The 19889-nt window shown below is 44.7% G+C and overlaps 1 protein-coding gene across 4 annotated transcripts in view; it reads left to right on the top strand.

Moving 5' to 3' along the window:
* Positions 1–13808, top strand: part of WDR7 (WD repeat domain 7) — a 115785-nt gene extending 101977 nt beyond the window's left edge. For all 4 annotated transcript variants that reach the window (XM_004948991.5, XM_040655973.2, XM_040655974.2 and 1 more), the window contains 2 exons: positions 8206–8310; positions 10997–13808. In XM_004948991.5, coding sequence (XP_004949048.1) covers positions 8206–8310; positions 10997–11200 — 309 coding nt within the window. In that variant the 3' untranslated portion in view covers positions 11201–13808. The remainder of the gene's footprint in view (positions 1–8205; positions 8311–10996) is intronic.
* The last annotated feature ends 6081 nt before the right edge of the window (positions 13809–19889 follow it).

Raw genomic sequence — 19889 nt, 5'->3', positions numbered from 1 at the left:
ACCTGATCATCCTGGCAAGCTTTTAGCAACCTAGCTGTGCACCCATACAGACTTCGTGTCCTCAGCTTGGGTCTGACAGTATGGGTGGCGTGTGTCTACTGCTTACTGATTTTACTCATTCATTTATTGAGCATTCCAACTATTTTTATAGAGAAATCAAATTTGAAATGGAAAAGTGAAGTCAGGAGTGAGGTTGGAATTTGTTGTTTATAGAAGGTTGTGTCTGAGTGTAAGTAGGAAGAAGAAATGACGCTTGGTATATTTTAGTAAACAACTGTTCTAAGACTTTTTTGGCCAATCATTTTGGCTTTTTTGTTTTTTTGGCTTATATTTGTACTTCTGATTCCTCATCCATGTTGTCTCAAAAGTGGCAAAGGCTTTTTCATTGTGAGCCCTTCTTTCTGCTGTTGGGAAGCATGGAAGCAGAGAGGGACCTCAGCTCCAGCCTGCCTATTGCTGTAATGGTGGCTGTGTATTTCAAAATGCGGTTTCTGAAAGCTCAGCCTCCTGTAAGGAAACCTGCTGAAGGCAGTGCCATTGCTTGCTGATAGCTGAGACTTTTCTAAGCACTGAGCAGAATCAGTGCTATTGGTCTGGGCGCTCTGTTTGGCTCTGCAAAATTAAAATCAGGGCTTTGACAGTCAAAGCAGGCACTGAATTGTGCCTAATATTATATTTCTGTACCTAGAAGCATTTTCAAATTTCTTATCCAGGACAGAAAATTTTTCAATGTTAGATTTGAAAAGAGTAGTTACTGATATTTAATGGCTTGCTTTAGTTAAGTTTGATTAGGAAATAAAAGACAGTGTACTCCGGTACGGAATTTTATAGGTAGTAAAGGAAAGATAGCCATCCTGTAATCTGAACGTGTCTGTGCATTTATTGTCACTGCCATGCTGACAAGTTCAGATGAGCCAGGAAAACTTGTTAGTAGGGGCACGCCTTCTCAAATTGCAGATAAAAGATAATTACTGAATATAGCCTTTTAATTTATAGGCAGGAGCCCTTTTCTCGTTGTGGCAGGAAGGGGAGGGTTGCACTGTGCTGTCCACCAGACAATGCAGCACGTGTGCAAACATGCTGCTGCTCCAGAAATCCGTGGTATGTACTGCCTTTGGTACAGACAGCCATATTGATGTGCAAGGAGGCGGGGAATGCTTCCTCTTTGGTTTAGTTTGTCATCTGACTTACATAAGCAATAGCAAAGTTTGCAAGGCAAAATCCGTAGTAATGTAATACGAAGTAGTAGTAAGTGCATTGCTGGCAAGCGGGGCAGGAATTTAGGGGGATGTGATTCAGCTGTGCCAGGACATAAACACGCTCAGATTGTCCTCGGTACAGCTTGTGTTTCAAATGCAAGCCTTGCTGTAGTTCTGCTTCCATTCCTTGCAGAAGGAAGGCGACGTGCTGCTGACACATGTTCCCCATGGGCTGCAGTAGCTTTACCCTGAGCTGATCTTTCTAAAGCTGCCTAACGATACAGTTGAGGGATTCTGTGCATTTTCATTGTAACAGGAAGAGGTCTTAGCCTATCAGCAGCAAATCCCAGCTGTGGGAGGGATGTGGTAACAAAATAACCATCGTTTTCAAGTTTCTCGAATGTCTTTCAAAAGCAGTGTTTAATTATGCCCAGGTGGTTACTCTGGTGGCAATTTAGCAGTGTATTTAACGGGAATGGACCACGCTGATACTCTTCTGCATGGGGAGGTTTACCAAGGTGTGAATTTACAGCACACCACCTCCTCTGCATTAACCCAGCTTGGATATTGTTGATCTGCTTCAAGTCTGCCTTTGTTCACTGTAGATAAGTCTACTTTTTACATATAATTCTGTTCATTAAGCTACAAGTAACCTATGCAAACTGCCAGTCTTCCCATAGAATGCACTATTAACGAGTGCTGTAACTCTGCTCTAACTTTCTGGCTTGAACAGGCAAAATAATGAGGTCTCCGGATTCACAGAGTTTACTTTTTAGATCAGCAATAGTAGTTTTTGTTCAGAGTCACTTCTGTCCCTTTCTATACTCATTCCTAGTTGGTGTGGAGACTGTTTTAAAGGAACTTGCATGTTCCTGTGGGCATATGGGGTTTGCAAGCACAGGAACATCTTGTTGGTAGGGGAAAGGCAGGGACAGGTGTCAAGTGAAGACTGTAAATCCAAGTGCAGAAATCAGGAGGGGCCTTGAATAATCAAAGTTAGTAAAAATTAAATAAGAAATTGATTCAGCTTCAGCTTTCTGCTTAACTCTTGTGCCTCGGCTGTTGACATCAAGATGAGGAGCCGACAGTGTAATCAATTCCACTAAGGACTTTTTTTCCATTTTGAAGTGATACAATTCAGTATACAAAAGTCAAATAGACTGGAAAAAGATATTAAGCTTACTGACCATCTATGAGGCCACCCACCCCCACTGAGGTAAGAGATTTATTACAGCACTGGGTTTGTAGCGTCTGTAGAAGCAGAGACAGAAGAAAAGTAGGCATTAAGATTTTATACTGAGGGCCATAAAGAAAGCTGAGTTTCCATATATCTGAACTTATACCTAATTTAGCTGTTACTTCCTATTCAGACATCATTTCCTGCACAAAAAGTAGTTTCAACTCATCTTGTTCCCTCTTTAAAAGAAGCTTTTCTCTAGGGAACCATCCAGGTGGGAAGCGGAAGAAGGCTTTTTTATATTTCATTGAATCTAGAGCAGCTGAGTGGAAAAAAGTGGACCTGGTTAATGGAAAAAAATAATTCAAAAACATCTTGTCTATTTTCCAGATACAGTGAGATTGCATCACTAATTATAAACCATCATACCCAAGCTACTAGAAATGTTCTTCATCCCTGCCGCTCCATGCTCCAGTGGTAAACTATCACAGAGGTCAGAACATGGAGGTGGATGAGAGCCATCCTTTTTGTTAGTGAGTCTTATGGACCTGGCAGTATGCTGGCGCAGAGAGAAGGAACACTCTGTGTGCTTACATGCAATGTTCCAGTCTCTTGTTAACTCAGTTTAGGGCATTGTTCTATTCATGGTCAAATTGGAGTTTTTAATAGCTCTTTCTTTCAATGGGGACAGACTTTTTATTGAAAATGAAGGGTTTTGAAGATCTGTGTCTGGAGGAGAATGCAGTCTCTCATTGCTGTCTGTGGTGCTGTGAGCCACATAGTGTTTTGATGTCTTTACCAGGGTCTCTTCTGTTTACAAAAGAGTCTCATCTGGGAACACAATAGTGTTATTGCAGTGCACTGAAAAGGTTGTATCAAACTCGTGTGTTTGCTAGGAAAATAGTGTCTTCTCCTGAAATCTGTTTTAATAACTCTTTTACGTTAGATGTTTCAATTCTTGCTTCTTAGAAAACTAAAAAAACATGTTATAACTGCCTGCTCAGAGCTTGTCTTTCTGCACAGTGGACAAGTTTCTCCCGCCGCAGCAGCTTGGAGGCCTTCCTAGTGCCCCCAGATAATCCCCAAATGAACTGAGTTTGCTGGTGATCCATCGGATGGGCACACTCATACCCTCACCTCCATCCTCTCTGTGCCCTCCTGAAATGCGGTCTGCTGATCGCTCTTAGACCACATTGCTCACATTGCTATTATTTATTGTGTTTTAATTGCGTCTTTCTAACAACTTAGACAGCTATTCCCATTAAGGGTATGATTTGCATTTTGAGAGTTGGTTAGATGAGGTCCATGTAATAAGTGGTAAATCCATTCCACGTTGTGATTTTTTGGAGAGCATTCAGTCTTTTCTCCCCGTAAAGTGCTTTCTGGTGCTGGAATATCAGCCCAAACTTCCTTGCATCCATTCAGCATCACTCTTGAGGGATTTGTGGTTCAAGATCTGAAACTTCACCGCACTTAGCAGCAACGCATCTGCAAACCATGAGGCTGGCATTTGTCCAGCACAGGCTCTTTTCCTGATGCCTCTCCGTATTTTGTAATTTTTTACACAAGCTATTTGTAATCGTTAAGATAACCCCCTGAAGTAGGGATTTAAAATAATTGCATTTGTTTTTTTTTTGTCTCACAAAATAGAAAAAACCTGGAGAAAATACTTCTTTCTCCCATTTTCATTGGTATCCCGACCGCACTCAGAATTCTTATTTCAGATTGTTTTCCTAGCAGTTGCACCGTATAGCCCAGCCTATGAGCTGTTGGAATGTCTTTTAAAAGAGTAATTATCATGGAGATAGGAATTTCAGTAGCAAAACTGAATTGTCTGGCACATGGGTATGTTCTGAGGTGATACTGCATCATCTATTTGAACTATGCTGGCATTACTTTTGCTGATGAAAAACATGCTGCTTATGTTATGGACTATCTGGTTTATAGGTGTGGTGAAGTGAATGGCCATCTTGGTTTTGATGGTGCCACATGAAGCCCTCTAACTGATGAAAACGTTCCTAAAGTCAGAGCATCCACCCAATGTTTGCAGACATCATGGTGTTGGGGAAGGAGGCTGAGTTGGGTGGGAGAGCCACATGCATGGTTTCCTTGCAGCCATCACTTCAGGGGCACGGGGCAGTTCTGGGCTGTCTGCAGGGCCCCACAGAACTGCTGAGGTCCGTGGCTGTGCATTTTGGAAACATTTTTAAAACACCCCTTAACACTTGGATGGGTGCAGCTGTCATCTAATTTCTTCTGGATTAAGTTCGGTCAAGAAAGAAGCTGCCTCATTTTCTGGTTGTCATTTGCCCAGGAAGTAAAAGCAAATTGTAATGAGGGAATCACAGCAGGAGAACCTCCTAACAAATGAGAGCACATATTGACTGAAAGCCAGCATGCCATTCCAGTGATAAATGTATTTTTATACACTGCTGCTCAAGGTCACTTTCTGCTCTCATTGTGCACTGCCTGTCACATCATGCAAGTCACATTTTAATACTGAGTAATAGTAATGGTTGATGCAAAATTATATTACTGTGAGATTAAAAATTAAGTTATATATTTTATTAAGTTAAAAATTTTAATATATGTGCTTTGACTTTATCTTGATATTATTGAGAATCCATTTGAAGGACAGAAAGAAAATTAATTTAAAGATGTAAATATACTTTTTCTCAGTGTAGTCCTGAAAGTTTTACTGCAATTGTTGGTACTCTTTGAAGGAGCATGGAAATTGAATTATTAAAAGCACTGAAGCTATTTTAAGTAAATGCTGTTTTAGATATTTCCACTAAATTGGTCAGAGATTTGTTTTGTTGTTGTTGTTGTTTTCTTCTTATTTTAAGTGTTCATAGAAACCTTTGAGGAGGCATCTTTAAAGAATTTACTTCTGGTGTAAAAAGTGAGAACGTTTTGAGCATCTTATTGGGTGAAGCTGTTTACTTTGGCAGACTGAGGTTTTATAAAATATCCTGAGTGTGCTCACACAGCCCATGGTCCTGGAAGGTCTCATGTGACTGCTCTTTGAAGGACAATCAACAAATGGATGGAAAGGTTTTGTCAGACACACTGCTCAAACTGAGATTAGACCAAAGCTGAGCATTCAGGAAATCAGGTGTTTAATGTGGACTGTGTGCGACATGGCCCTTCTGTATTTGTATTGTGATTACATGTTGTAAAGTAAAAAAGAGAGAGAGGGGATCGTTGTAAGGTGACAAAGAACAGACAATAGGTGGGGCAAGGCAGGCTGGGGCTCTGGTGGGGAGAGGCTGTGGGCTGGTGTGGGCTGCACTGGGATGAATGGCTGGGAACAGGAGGTTTCCTTCTTCAAGTACAAAGATTAGTTGAGTTCCAACACACTGTTCAAGATTAATATGAAACTTAGAAGTTCTGTAGTTATTCAGAACTCATCACAGAATTATGGAATCATTATGGTTGGGGAAGACTTCTAGGATCCCTAAGACCAGCCCCAACCCATCCCCACCATGCTCACTAACCTCTTGTGTCCCCTTCAACACCTTTCTTTTTCCAGCTTCTTTGGCTGTCAACTGTCTTCCCTCAGTCTTTGCCTTTAGCACAGTGAGCTTTGTAGTTGCCATTTATTTCTGCTCTGTGTTGTATTTAGGCCAGCTTTCTGGAGCACCTTTAGGAGCTGACTGCGGCAGAGCATTCCATTCCTTAATATTCCATTCCGTAACTATTCCTTGTGCAGGGACTGTATCCCATGCAAAAACTGGAGCTGATACCTTCACTCTGTTCCAAGTGAAAGTAGTCAGAGTTTTTAATGACAGTGCTAAGCTGGGACAGACCCAATGCTTTCTGCTCTTCACGTGGTACCTGCTGGAAGTGTGGTACTTCTGGGGGTGCATCAGGCATGCCACATCCTCAGTGAGTGATTGTTTTTGTTTCATTTTAGTTAAGGCACCCCTAGGGACTGGGGAGATAAATATCTAATAATAAATGTGGTAAAATATTGCTATGTCTCTATAGCAGTATATATGTTACTTTATCAATTTAAAGTATGCATTCCAGTATTTATTAAAATAAAATTGCCGCAGTGATACAGTGCTTATTTTTTATGTCACCTCTAACAGAATAATGCAGTTCAGTGTAGGGTTTGCCAAATATTGGACTCAGAATTAGGTTGTCATAGCCTCGGTATATCATGTGTACAGGACAGCGGCGGTGACAGGTGCAGAAGTCAAATAGTCTCCCAGGAGCATGCTCCCATTAAAAAACAATTGCTTGGGCAGAGGGAAGCTCCACGCAGCTGCACTTTGTCCCACCCTGTCTGCCGTGCAAGATTCAGACTGTTGCCAAACCAATACTGCACAGATTTTATTTAAATAGAAAATAATTTTTATTATGCGCTATTACACTTCAGAGCAGGAAAAAAATGCAGAGAGGCAGTGTGTTGCCATGCGCTCCTTCTGAAGCACAGCCATCACAGCCATTAATGCAGCATTCAGCATGGTGCCAGCCAGGGCACTCTGAGCTCCAAATGCATGGGTGCAAGCAGAATATTTTGAATGAGTAGCAATAATTTCGTTTTGTTCTGCTTATTCACTTTGCCTAGGAAGCACAAGATGTGCATTGCAAAGTACACATTTAGGTAGTGCACTAAAAAATAAATCTTGGCTTGAAAGGATTAGCATCAATTAGAGAAGCACTTGCTTTAAATAACAGAGCACATTAATTCCCATAAGGATTGTACTTATTGGAACACATTTTCAGTAGTTAAGAGAAGCAACAAGTGTGCAAGTACTATTGATTTTCCACCTTTGTATTACCAAAACATTTTTTATTGACAAGTATTACTTGCTTGTTAAGTGCCGCAGAGTTTGATGGGTCTAAACATTGGATCAACTAATTAATTCCCCTTTCAAATCTTCATCCTAAGCTGTAGTGATTACCTTGAAGACGTAGGTTTGGGGTCCTGTTGGACTTCACTCAACTTACCTGATGCACAATGAATATATTAATGGATTGTTAATGTAAGCCTTACTTCAGGTGCAGCGTGCCATCTCGGTGGGTTTGCATCTTTTACTGTCCTGAAGCTGGCTGCAGGAGCACTTTTGTTTTCATGTGCTTTTATTTTCACAGCCTAGTTTTGGTCGATGAATGTTACAGTCTTTTCTCACACATTGCAAGTCCTGCCAATTTAAAATTGGCACAGAGCCTCTTAATGCAGAGAGAGCAGCTTCTGTGTATTCTTCAAAGAAATACTTTGTGAGCTTGTTACTAATGTCTTCGTTATGGTAATCCAATAGAAAATGGTATTTTAAGGAAATTGCCCTCCTCTCTCCCGCAGGAAACAAACTCTGAAGTTCCTCTAGCTCTGCAGAGGTGCTGGCCAATAAACCTTAGATAGATTTTGTGTGCTTTCCCAATTAGTGTCATACTTTTGATTCGAGACCTAAGACACAATGCTGAAACAGGAGGAAGAGGCTTCTGCACTTGCTGTTTTCTGACTGTAGCAGTTTGATGAACTCTTCCAGAAACTTTTTCTAGAAGTCCAGATGCTATTGCATTTGTGTTTTCTTACAAATCTGTTCAGCACTGCTATGGTGCCGAGTGAGGAATGCTCTGTTATTATTCTTAGAACCATAGAATCATTAAGGTTGGAAAAGGCCATTAAAGATCATAGACTCATTAGAGTTGGAAGTCACCCTGAAATGCCATCTGGTTCAACTCCCCTGCAATGAACAGCAGCATCTATGGCTAGATCAGGTTGCTCAGAGCCTTGTCCAGCCTAGTCATCAAGTCAAGCTGCCAACCCATCACCACCATGCCCACTAACCCATGTCCCTAAATGTTCTCTCTTGCCAGACAATCCATGGGCACAAGGGGCCGATCACGGCAGTGGCCTTTGCTCCTGACGGCCGGTACCTCGCCACCTACTCCAACTCAGACAGCCACCTCTCCTTCTGGCAGGTGAGTGCCTCAATGCCGTCCTGTGTCCCCTGGAGGATCAGTGCTGTCTGCCCACCTTTGGTTTTGTTGTGCATCATATTTTTTCTATTTTTATAAAGTACAGATCTTTTACTGTTCATACTTGGACGTGCCTTGCAGTTATCTCCCTGTGAGGGATGAGGGCTTGTTTGCATACAAATCAGTATGTAAGTTCAGAGCAGTCAGACAGCCTTTTGTCCTGTTTGCTGTTCAAATCTGATCCTGTTGTAACACTTAAGTTTTACACACCTAAAACATGCACCTGGTAAGGTGTAAGGCCTTGCAGGAGACCCCCAGGCAGTTGTGCCACAACTGCTGTTCCTGATCTCACGCTGTCCCATCCCCTAGTAGGAATTCTTCTTCTCTGAATTCTGGAACTCAGTGAGTTCTCATAGAGGAAGACCTCCACAATATTTCTCCATTTCTTTGACTCAACACAATGCAAAACTATTCAAGATGGACACTGGTCCCATTACTGCTGTGCTAAGTCCTTCTGCTCAGCAGACACAGCTGCTCTACTTCGAGCATAGCTTCCTGGGCTGCCCATCACACTGTGGAGCTGCCTGGAATTTCCATAATGATGCAGGAAACAGGAAGGCTGAGAGAAAAACGATACAAAGAGGGTCTGAAATGGGAGAAACTGAGGATCAGGTCAACATTTTGTGAAGTACCTGGGGGTTTATTTTTTTAGCATAGGAGCAATCTTTGTGATGGTGTCTGTAGAAATACTGTTTTATCAATTGTGGATAGGTGTATGTGTAGCTTGGCAGGACAGATAAGCACAGAAGAGGCCTTCATTGCTGCTTACATTCCCTCACCAGAATTTTTTCTTCCTTTAAATGACTTTAGTCTTAAAAATTGACCTGATCAACCAATTTGTTTAGACTATCAAAATAATATAGTTTTGCAGTAATCAGACTATATAATAGAACTCACTATACCTATTATTATTAGTTAGTTTTTAACATATTCCCCTAGTTTTCTGTTGCCATTCATTATTTTTACAGGTGCCATGATAATTATTAAATTATCCATCACTATATCGTGTGCTTTCTGAAACAGTAAATGGGAACAGCAAGAGTCTTCATCCATCAGTTACACTTGCTCAATTTAAGTGCTCCGGGGAAGTCTAGAAAGCAATCAGAGCAGGTCTTGTAAAACTGGCAGGAGTAGAAATTCAGGCACGTGTTTTAAATTGTGGGCTGCCACATTCTTCCAGGTGTATAAATGTTCACGTTGAGGTGGCTTTTACATAAAGAGTTAAATATACCTACACATTTAGTTTTAAAATGTGACCTCGTGCACTAGTGATTTTTTTTTTCCCTTCTGTATTCCATTTGGCACTATTATTAATGCAGGAAAATCAGTAACATTAGTCATCTTAAAAGGGTTATTACTCAAGATGATTTAAATTGTGAAAATGTCAGTGGTGCATGCATGCTCCCTGCTAGAGATGCCATGATTTACACTCTCTGACACCATTCTGCTGCTGAGAAGAGCCAGGAAAAAGTAATGGCTTGTACTTTGTCCTGATCAGAATTCAGAGCGTGGGATCAGCAGCAGCACGACTGCCATGTCCCGGGATTTGCCAGGGCTCCACATGGCACGCTCAGGGATTCGGCACGGCAGCCGTCTGCCTGCTCACGGACAGACTCCTAAAGGAGCGCCGTGCGTGAGGGTTTTCCAAGTAAAGGAGTGCTCGTAAGGCGTAGGGCTAGGCAGCTTGTTTGTAAACCATGGAGTGAGGCAGCATGTATCAGCAGTAACTGCCCTGCCTTCCGGAGAGTGGAACTCTGCAGATCTCTCCTGAGTGCTTCGTTTATCTAGCAGAAAATAATAAAACTTCTGCTTTTTTCTGTTTGCAACTGTTAGGATGATTCTTCTTAATTTTGCGTGATTTCACTTTCGGCGTTTTAATTATTTTGACAAAAATATTCTAGCATAGATATAATCTTAATGGCTTTCCATGTTTCTCTTTAAAATTTGAATAGAAACCTTTAATTATAAAGACCTACAGGCGAAGTGTGGGATTTTTCAAAGCAGTAAATAAACTGTATAATTTTCCTAGCTAATTTATTGATTTAAATCTCACAGTTCAACTTGAGAAAGGCACAGGCAAGGAGAAAAATAATGAAAAAAAAAGATATGGGACAAGCAGTGAGCTCTGGGCAGCCTGCTCTGGTGGTTGGCGACCCTGCACACAGCAGGGGGGTTGAAACGAGATGGTCATTGTGGTCCTTTTCAACCCAGGCCGTTCTGTGAGTCTGTGAAGTGGTTCTCGATTGCTGAATGTAACTGAGTTCTGTGCGTAGGAGGGGAGCTTCAAGGTTTTGACTGTAATTTACATTCCATTTAGTCATGTACCAGTTTCCTTTCTCTTGTGTTGGAAGGATAAGCAGGTACACAGCTGTGGAAACGTTGCTCACAATGCCTGCTGGTAGCACTGTGAGCTCCACACAAAGAGCAGTGCCATGCACCTGCTGGCATTATTCAGACTTTCCTTTTGCAGAGCTGTGTGCTGTGCATTGATGCTACAGGGACTAGCACGATGCTCAGAACCTGGGCACTCACAGCGCTGCTTTGGCCGGTCCGGGTGGGTCTGGTGAAATGTCACTTGGGCCTGATCTGGGTGGGCTGGGAGACCCCTCACCATTGGCTGTCTCTGCAGATGAACACGTCACTGCTGGGCAGCATCGGCATGCTCAACTCAGCACCCCAGCTGCGCTGCATCAAGACCTACCAGGTGCCACCTGTCCAGCCCGCTTCCCCTGGCTCGCACAACGCCCTGCGCCTGGCCCGCCTCATCTGGACCTCCAACCGCAACGTCATCCTCATGGCCCATGATGGCAAGGAGCACCGCTTCGTGGTCTAGGGGAAGCTGCCTGCACTGAAATGTGTTTCTGTCAGCACTCCATGTAACGCTCCCTTCTTCGTTGCTGTCCTCTGGTCACAGGGCAGGACCAGCCAGGTCACAACTCTGCCCAGTGTTCCAAGCTGTAGTTCTGCCTGATTTGCCAGGTTATGGCTCTGCCTGGTTTGCCAGGCCGCACTTCTGCCTGGTTTGCCAGGTTGTGGCTGTGCCTGGTTTGCCAGGCCGCACTTCTGCCTGGTTTGCCAGGTTATGGCTGTGCCTGGTTTGCCAGGCCGCACTTCTGCCTGGTTTGCCAGGCCGTGGCTGTGCCTGTTTTGCCAGGTCATGGCTGTGCCTGGTTTACCACGTCACAGCTCTGCCTACCTTGCCAGGTCACAGTTCAGCCTGATTTGCCAGGCCACAGTTCTGCCCATTTTGCCGGGCTGTGGCTCTGCCCGCTTTGCCAGGCCATGGCACCAGCTGGGTTCTCTTTGCAGCAGGGTGGAGGAAGCTGTGGTTTTGGGAGGCCCAGCCTCACCCTGACTGTGTGCCGTGGCCTGGCCGGTGGCTGCTGGCCTCATGCCGGTGGCCTGGTTCCACGTGCTCACAGAGCCTCTGTGGTTTACCAAAGGCCCTGTTTACATGTATTCCTTCTAGTGACCGCTGAATGATCACTAGGTGGTGTGTCTTAGAGGGTTCTTAATAAGGGCCTAATTAATTGGGGATAATTAGCTGAGTGTGCAGGAGTTGAATGGCCTCTGTTCTGAGTGGAAGGGGCACATTTCCTCAGAAAAAGACAGTTTCTGAGGGATTGAAGTGCTGCTGTGCTCAGCCATTGCTTGCTGTAGTCTGGAATAAAGGATAACAATTCACATGTAAATAAAGAAAATATCTCTAAGATTGACTAGCAAACTTGAACAGAGGAGTATTTATATATAAAGGTGTTTTTTGCTACCAATGAAGGTATTTATTTTGAAGAACATAAAAAGCTTTTTCTTCCCAAAGCTGCTCCCATTTGTGCTGGATCCCACATGGAAGCTGGGCTGTGCTCTGGCGGCGGCAGGGCCATGTTCCTTCACTGCAGGAACATGGGGTCACAGCAAGCCCTGGGAGGCAGCACAAATGGTGTCAGTGGTTAACAATTCTGGCAAGAAAAACTATGAAAAATAATAAGTTATTTGAACGGATATACTGAAACCATTTCTTCAGTAGGAATATTCCTGTGTAATGTTAGCTGTGACTGTGTTTCCTTCTTACATATCTAATTCTGTGAAATATTTAATCGTGTGGAAGTATGCTGGTTTATGCTCACAATAAAGCAGAAACAAATCTATGAAATACTATTTTATTTAAAAATATTGATGTATATGTTTGTATAGCTTTCTCTTTGCCATTTTTGTCTGAAAAGCTCGCAGAAACAAGGAGGCTGCCTTTACATGATAAAGTAAAAATGGTACTTACAAAATCCTCCCTTCCCCAGAAAGGAATAAATTAATTTATTAAATGGCTTCTAAATATAAAAGGCATTGATTTTAAAAAAAATTTTTTTTATTTTTTAAGTTGGTCTGTGTAGTAGTACATTGCACATGAAGGTGAGATTTACAGCCCAGGCGGATACATATCTGTTTGCTGTTTAAAAATTAAGAAATGCCAATTAAAAAAAGAGCAAGAAATTAAGACCATTAGGAATGTTTAAACACAAACTGCCATAAAATTTAATCCCTTTATCTCGCAGGAATGTAGTGTGTAGTAGAGAACATTGTCATAGAGTATCAGGGTCTTTTTTCTAAGTGAACTAACACAACATGCATGTACTTTGTGTTCATAAAGATGCGTATGTAACTCTGAAGGTTAAAGATAGAAAGAAGAGCTAACAGAGACCTTCCATCTGTAGTCTGAAACACTGCAGCATTAGGTTTAGATGCACAAGGAGAGTCAGGGTGCACTGTAAGCATTCCCCCGTAGGCATTCTGGGATCCCATCAGTTACATTAGGGTAGGTTCCAAGATGTGTATGTGTTTACTTTCAGAAACAAAACGCAACCCCCACGGGAATGGTGGACCATAGGCCTCCAATGATTTCCTTTTGTGGTGTAGTGAGCAAACATCTTGAATTATATATACGTTAAAATGTTTGATTTAAGCTAGAAGTGTAATGGATTTTCTCAAATGCAGAAGAGAGGTCGTTCCTTTCCTCCCAGTGCTGCGGGTCAGCTCCTGCCCCACTGGGGTCCAGGATCCATCAGTGGGGCTGGACACAGCCCCCACTGTGGTGACTTTGTTTGCCCCGGTCCTCATCTTCACAGCCTTGGTCTCTCAGCACTGCAGTAAAATTTGTATTGTCATTCCAGTGTAAGCTTTTAGTGCTTTATTGATTTGTTAGTACTGTATTTGGACTTGTCCTTGTAAATGTGGAGACGTATGTGGCTTCATTGGCAGTTTACAAGCAAAAAGATGACATGATGAGACACCTGTATGAAAGTGTTGTAATGATGGAAGTCACCATGTATGGTAAATGATTGAAGTGTCTGCCTCTCGAGCAACTTCTGGAGTCCACTCCTGGTCTGCTGTATGTATACTGCATACCCTGGTGTAAATATGCTTGTGAAATAAATCTGAGCTGTATCGAAGAGCATTGTTGTTATGGCATCAGCCAGGTGGCATGCAAATAATTCCCTGCCTCTGATTTATGAATCCTACGTTTTTTTTCACCAACTTCTTTTTTTCATTTGAAACTCAGCTTAAGCAACGTCTTGTCTGTCGTGCTGGGGGGACCTGCAGCCTCAGTGCAAAGGGTGGAAGGTGTTGGAAGGAAGTTCTTGTAACTCCAGCAGTGTGGCTGAAGCAGACAAAGGAATTGCAGTCTTCCAGAAATTCAGCAGCACCAGTGTTTGCAAGGTGATGCTTTCCTTGTCATCTGGTTCAAATTCCTCCGAAGAGGGTAACTGATGCAAGTAGCAACATTTCCTAGCATGGAATGCGGGGTCCTGAGAATGTTTAAGGTGCATTTGCAATACGGATTATTTTTTAAATTGCAATTACTTCTGCTTGCTGAGGAATCCTAAGCAATGTGGGGCTGGTGCAGGTGTGCCACAATGTGCTAGAGCTCCAGGGATGGGTCTGCCTGGGGTCAGACGTTACCAAATAACCCTTCCAAACAAAGCAAACGGGAAGGAAAAAAAAAAAGCAGCAACACAAAGGAACCGGGTGAATCCTCAGTTTTCACCCTACACGAACATGTTAAAGTATTGGTGGCCCCAGGGTTTCCTTTTAGGTGAATGGCACCCGGCAGCAGTGCTGACACGGACCCGGCGTGGGGGGCGCGGTGCTGGCGGGGGGCAGAACCAGGCAGATCTGGGTGAACTTTCACCTTTCCCCTCGCCGCTGACAGCGGAGCTGAGTGGTGAAAAATCAATACCTGGGAGCCAGGAGGGAAATATTTCCAACCTCTAACTAGAGAATGTATTTTGACAAGGCCAAGATAATCCAGGCTACACAGGAGAAAGAGAAAAGAAGACTCATTTTTAAAGCTTGACACTTCAAGGTGTTTTTGTGCAATGCTTTAGAGAGCATCGATACGTACAAATACCAAAGGTCAAAAAGAAAAGCCAGAAGAATTTCAAAAATTAGATGTGCTGGGTTTTGCTGTTTACCTTGCAAAATATAAACTGTGTGATTTGTGCATAGGAATGCTCAAATGTAGGCAACTCGGTGAGCTTGGAGATACAGTCTCCTCATTTAATAGAAATGAAAATATGCCAGAGCCTATATTGTACCTTAAGCAATTTGCCTATAAAAAGTACATGCCTATTTCCTGCTATATATCTGCATTCAGGGACATTAATTGTTTTTGATTCGGCATGATTGCATTTTGATGCCAAAAGATCAATATTTTTTTCATTTATGCAGCATCATTTTTTTGATAATTTAATATCTGGCTGCGCGCTCGAGTTCTGCAATGAAATGACCAAAAGCTGCTGCCGGGTTCAGCTGAGAGCCAGGGCAGGAACAGCACACGTCCTCAGTGTCGCTGCTGCACGGTGCCCTGCTCCCTGTTCTGGTGCTGGATGTCACAGCTGTGACTTAGAGGGGCAAAATCCCATCACGGGCAGCGTCGCCTGATGAATGTAATCCAGAGCACGGAGGCAGAGGAAGAGCCAGATGAGATCAATTGCGAAGGTGCTCTCTTTTCCAGCTTAAAAGAGCATGCATTAAGGCTGGGGGAGACGAGCCGGTCTGAGAGGTGATGGAGATAAGGAGCGATGTACTTCTACATTATTAATTGCGTATGCGTGATCACCTCCGAACTGTCACACAATATTCTGCTTGAACTGGTGCAGCAGCATTTGTCCACTAATTAGCGGTATTTGGAACAAGATACTGGAAATGAGAAATCACCTGAGATTTGTAGGGGAAAAAACAGGAGGAAGAAAAGCCCTGCCAGGCACATCCAGTTTGCTGCCTTTGGTGGTGAGGGGTACGAGGCCATCGCAGGTGAGACAAAGCTTCCTTCCCGCTGCTTGCGTGGCTTCTGTCCTCTTCAAAGTGTGTCAGACCCGCTTGAAAACAAAGCTTTCTGGAGATGCAGACCACTGAGGTCAGTGCAAACTACATCAAATGTATTGATCAAAGAGTTTTTCCAGAGAGCGTAATGTTCCTGCTTTACATTGCGTGTGCGTCTTGTGGCCCATCAGCATTCCTTGCAGCTGACTCAGAAATCCATCCGCACATGTTTGGCCTCCCCAGGCAGGTGCAGGGGGGACGTGCAGTCCCTTCTGCAGCCTCCTGAGTGCGAGGACAGCACGGGCAAGCGCAGAGTCAGGGCAGAGAGAGTCCTGCTTTCAACCCCATGTGTAATGGATGGAAAGGACACGATACCTTTAGTGAAGCAGATTAACGATGGGGAAGAAAAAGCAGAGCTATGGCACACAGAAACATGGTCAGTGGGGATGAGTAGGGTTTGGGCTTGGTGATCTTTGAGGTCTTTTCCAACCTTAATGATTCTGTGGAGGGTGGAGGCTATCTCCAGGCTTGCCTTTGCATGCACATTTCATGCCAGGATCCCAGGCGTCCACTGAAACCCCTGTGTGGACAGCACAGCTTTCCTCTGCGTGGAGATGGATACAACAATGTCTACCAATGGCCTCAGCAGTGTTCTGGAGTGGGCTGAATTTGGTCTCAAAAAGTGATTTTTGTAGCAAATTTTTGTAGCCATAACACTTTTTCAAGTTAATGAGTCATACTCAAACAAAGCAGCGTGAATGGAAAACCTTTAATATTTTTTGCCTGTAGCTTACATATTTAAAAGCCAATGTGTTGGTAGCGGAAATTGGATGGGACCCAGAGATGGACCAAGTCCGCTGGGTGCTGCAGGAACTGTCTTTAGAAAACACTTGGAACTCTTAGGAAGCCTTTGCCTTAGAACTTTGAGTTCTGGTGTGCTGGAACCCAAAACCAAGAGTGTCCTCTGGCCATCGCCTCTGCCCGTGCCGCCTTCAACAGCTGCGGCACATAGGTCAGACCTGAGCCTTCTGTCCAGAATGGGAGATGGAGGGGCTGCTGCTGGCCGGGATCCCTGTTTCCTGACGGGACAGGAACCACGTTCAGCTTCCAGAGCTCGCAAGAGACCCATTGCAAGAGACCCAGCAGGCGTTCCTGAAAACGTGTGAAGTGAGTCATGCTGCACTTGGAGGAGTATTGAGCAGTGATCAACACCTAGAATCCCACTTGCACCCATGAATACAGTACGGCATTCAGACTGTAAAAGATAAAGTTTGTATGCCAGAACTGCAGCACATACAGCCAAGAAAATTGAGCAGAACGGGAATAAGGAAAATGCTTGAATAGAGCTATGGAGGCAATGCTGTGCAGTTGGTGGCTGCACCTGGACAGCAGACACAGGTCTGACCCGATGTTCTGCAGCAGGGAAAGTCAGATTTCTCTTGTTTTCCAAAAAAAGATGTCCCATCTGAGCCTGCCCTTTAGCAAACACCACAACCCCAACAGCAATCATGGTTGGGGCTTAACAAAAATATCAGTAAAAATATGCATTGGGCAGTCCAAGCCTTAGCTGTGATAAATTGACACTTGATGGCAATAGTTGCCTGGAGTGCTCTTTGAACAGGAAGGCTCCTGGGGAACTTCTCTCTATCTCTGATGTCTGAAAATTAAAAATTAATCTTGTATGAAAAATTAAAAGGTGAAACTTTCTGCTGCAGCAGCGCAGCTTTTTGAATGTTGATTTTGTTTTTAAAATGAAGTCGGAGTGACATCTACGGGAAGATCCTCGTTGATTGTTACATTTAGAATATATGGTTGTAATTGATTTCTGTAAATTAGAAACCAATTTGCCAAGAACTGGAGCGGCCTAAAACGTGGAGGTGGGGAGGGCAGATACTCATTTACTGCAGTAACCGATTTTAAACAGCATGTCCCAGCACTGGGGCAGGGCTGGACACCAGCGAGCTGCAGCCTTTGATGTACCTTGAGGTCAGTCTGCACCCGTGATGCTAGAGCAAATATTTCAAGAAGAATTGGATGATAATGATCGGCAATGAAATGCACGGAAGTGTGGAGCTGCATGGTCACCTGTTCAGCAATGCACAGCACCACTGTGAAATCACGACAGAATTCTGCTTGACAGAGAAGTAGTTAAGATGTTAGGTTGTATACGATTACTTCATTTGCAGTTTAGCCAGAAATCAGATTAAAATTCATTTAAAAGCAATTACAGGTTTATTGCAGCAGTAAGCGCAGCTATTGTTCCACCAGCTGAAGCAGGTTTTTAAACCTAGATCATGTTTTCCTTATGAGAGCAAGCCGCTCGGCCTCCTGCCAGCTCTGCCAAAAAACTCGGGCCAGGCAAAATCGTTTTAGCAAATAGTTCTTTCTCTCTGGAAAATGCTCCTCTCTGCAGCTCTCAGTACTGACACCAGCAGCAAAGACAGAACCAGAGATGCTGGGGTGAGACGTCTGCATGGCCCCAGGTGGGAGGAGATGCTCTGTCTGGAGCGTCCCGTGCCTTAGGGTGGGAGCTGAAGCATCAAGTGTGGCTGGAACGATTATGTTACCTGTGGCATCAGTTGCCAGACTCCTGGCAACGTGGATGGAGGATATTTGTGAAGTCTGCACACAATTGAAGGACTGCCCTTGCTCTTGTCACTGGGCAGACAGTGGGAAACCACGGCACAGAGGGGGTTGCCGCAGGCCAGTATTTGTCTCGTGGCTGTGTACAGCAGTTTAGCAGTGGCTGCTGAGCTCAGCATGGGAACAGGAGCCATTTCCCAGCCCAGCAGTGACTTCACGGGGCAGTGGCTGTGCAGGGGGGACAGCAATACCCCAACCTGCAGCATGCCCAGCTGTGTGTGCCAGCACCGCTCCAGCTGCTGGGACAGCCGCAGGCGGAGCACAACGCTGCCGTTGTTCAGTGCTGTGGAAACAGTCGTGCTGTTGGCAGACTTTTGGAGGATCTAACCTTAAAACACGAGCCTTTCAAGAGGCTGGATTTGCAACAAGAGGAGCTCTTAGATAGGGAGCGACCCTTTATTGACGAGTGCCCCTTTATTGGCAAATGCCCCCCGGTAGTCTTGCTGCTGTGATGACACAGGGCAGGTTGTGCTCCCGTTCCAGGTGAGCCTCTATTCAGCGTGCCCAAGTGAACCGTCTGCTTTGTATCTCCCGAGCAGAGAGATGAGATGTGATGGCTGTTTCCTGCTGGCTCCTCCAGTTTGGTTTAATGAAGTATGTGATCTTCATTTTTCTGCTCATGTAGGATCCTATTAAAAATATATATTATACCAAACATCACGCGAGAGCTGAAGGAACCCAGTGTAAATGCCGTGCCCTCCACGTGCAGGGGCAGACACTCAGCAGCGTTTGCTGCTGGCAGAAGCACGCGTTTATCACGGAGGTGTTGCAAGCTCTGCTGTTTGTGCCACGTCAGGAGCAGAGAGCAGCTCCGTGCCCTCTGCTCCTGCCAGCAGCCACAGCTCAGTGTGCTCGTGGAGCCCGGCACGTGGTGGGAGGACCGTGAGCAGGGGCACGGCCATCAGCGTGCGTGCGGTGCTGCTCCGGTGTGGTTTAATCACACAGAGCTATTTTAGAGAAAGAAGTGAAGCGGAACCCAGATTAGAAGCTAACCTGACATGAAAGCAATCAAAGTTATCAGCAAACCATTAAATTGCTTCCCGAAATAACACCGCACTGCTCTTGGCAGGCGGTGCACAGCAGTGGTGCTGCTTCACCCACCTCAGGCCAGCTCTCACCACCTCCAGCCTTGCTGGCTGCCCCGCTCCTCTGGCCAGGGCTCTTGGCAGCAGTTTGCTGCACAGTGTGTGCACCTCAGTGCCCCATGCCTGGCTGTCCTGCTCAGCTCTCAGTGCTGTGTGCTTGGGGATGCAAGGCCCCGAGCCAGGCCCGGCTGTGCTCACTGCCAGTGCTAAGCCCCATTGCTAAACAGTGGCAGTGGTAGAAATGGTGCTTTTCCTGCCATTCCCCACTACTGCTGCCACCCATGTCTACACACACGCCTTTCTGCGTGGCTCACGAGCCCACATCTGCCCCTGCAGCAGCTCTGTCCCCCAGGCTGTGAGGGCAGCACAGTGCAGCCATGGCTGAGCCCTCCTGCCCTGCACACCAAGCTGGCCTCTGTGCTGCCCCTCTGCTCCCCTGAGTTGCAGGAGAAGCCCTGCCGGGCACTGAGCCCCGGGAGC

Source organism: Gallus gallus, chromosome Z (assembly GCF_016699485.2).
Source record: "Gallus gallus isolate bGalGal1 chromosome Z, bGalGal1.mat.broiler.GRCg7b, whole genome shotgun sequence".
NCBI lineage: Eukaryota > Metazoa > Chordata > Aves > Galliformes > Phasianidae > Gallus > Gallus gallus.
Note: the sequence above shows the minus strand (reverse complement) of the source record. Positions and strands in the feature narration are given on the sequence as shown.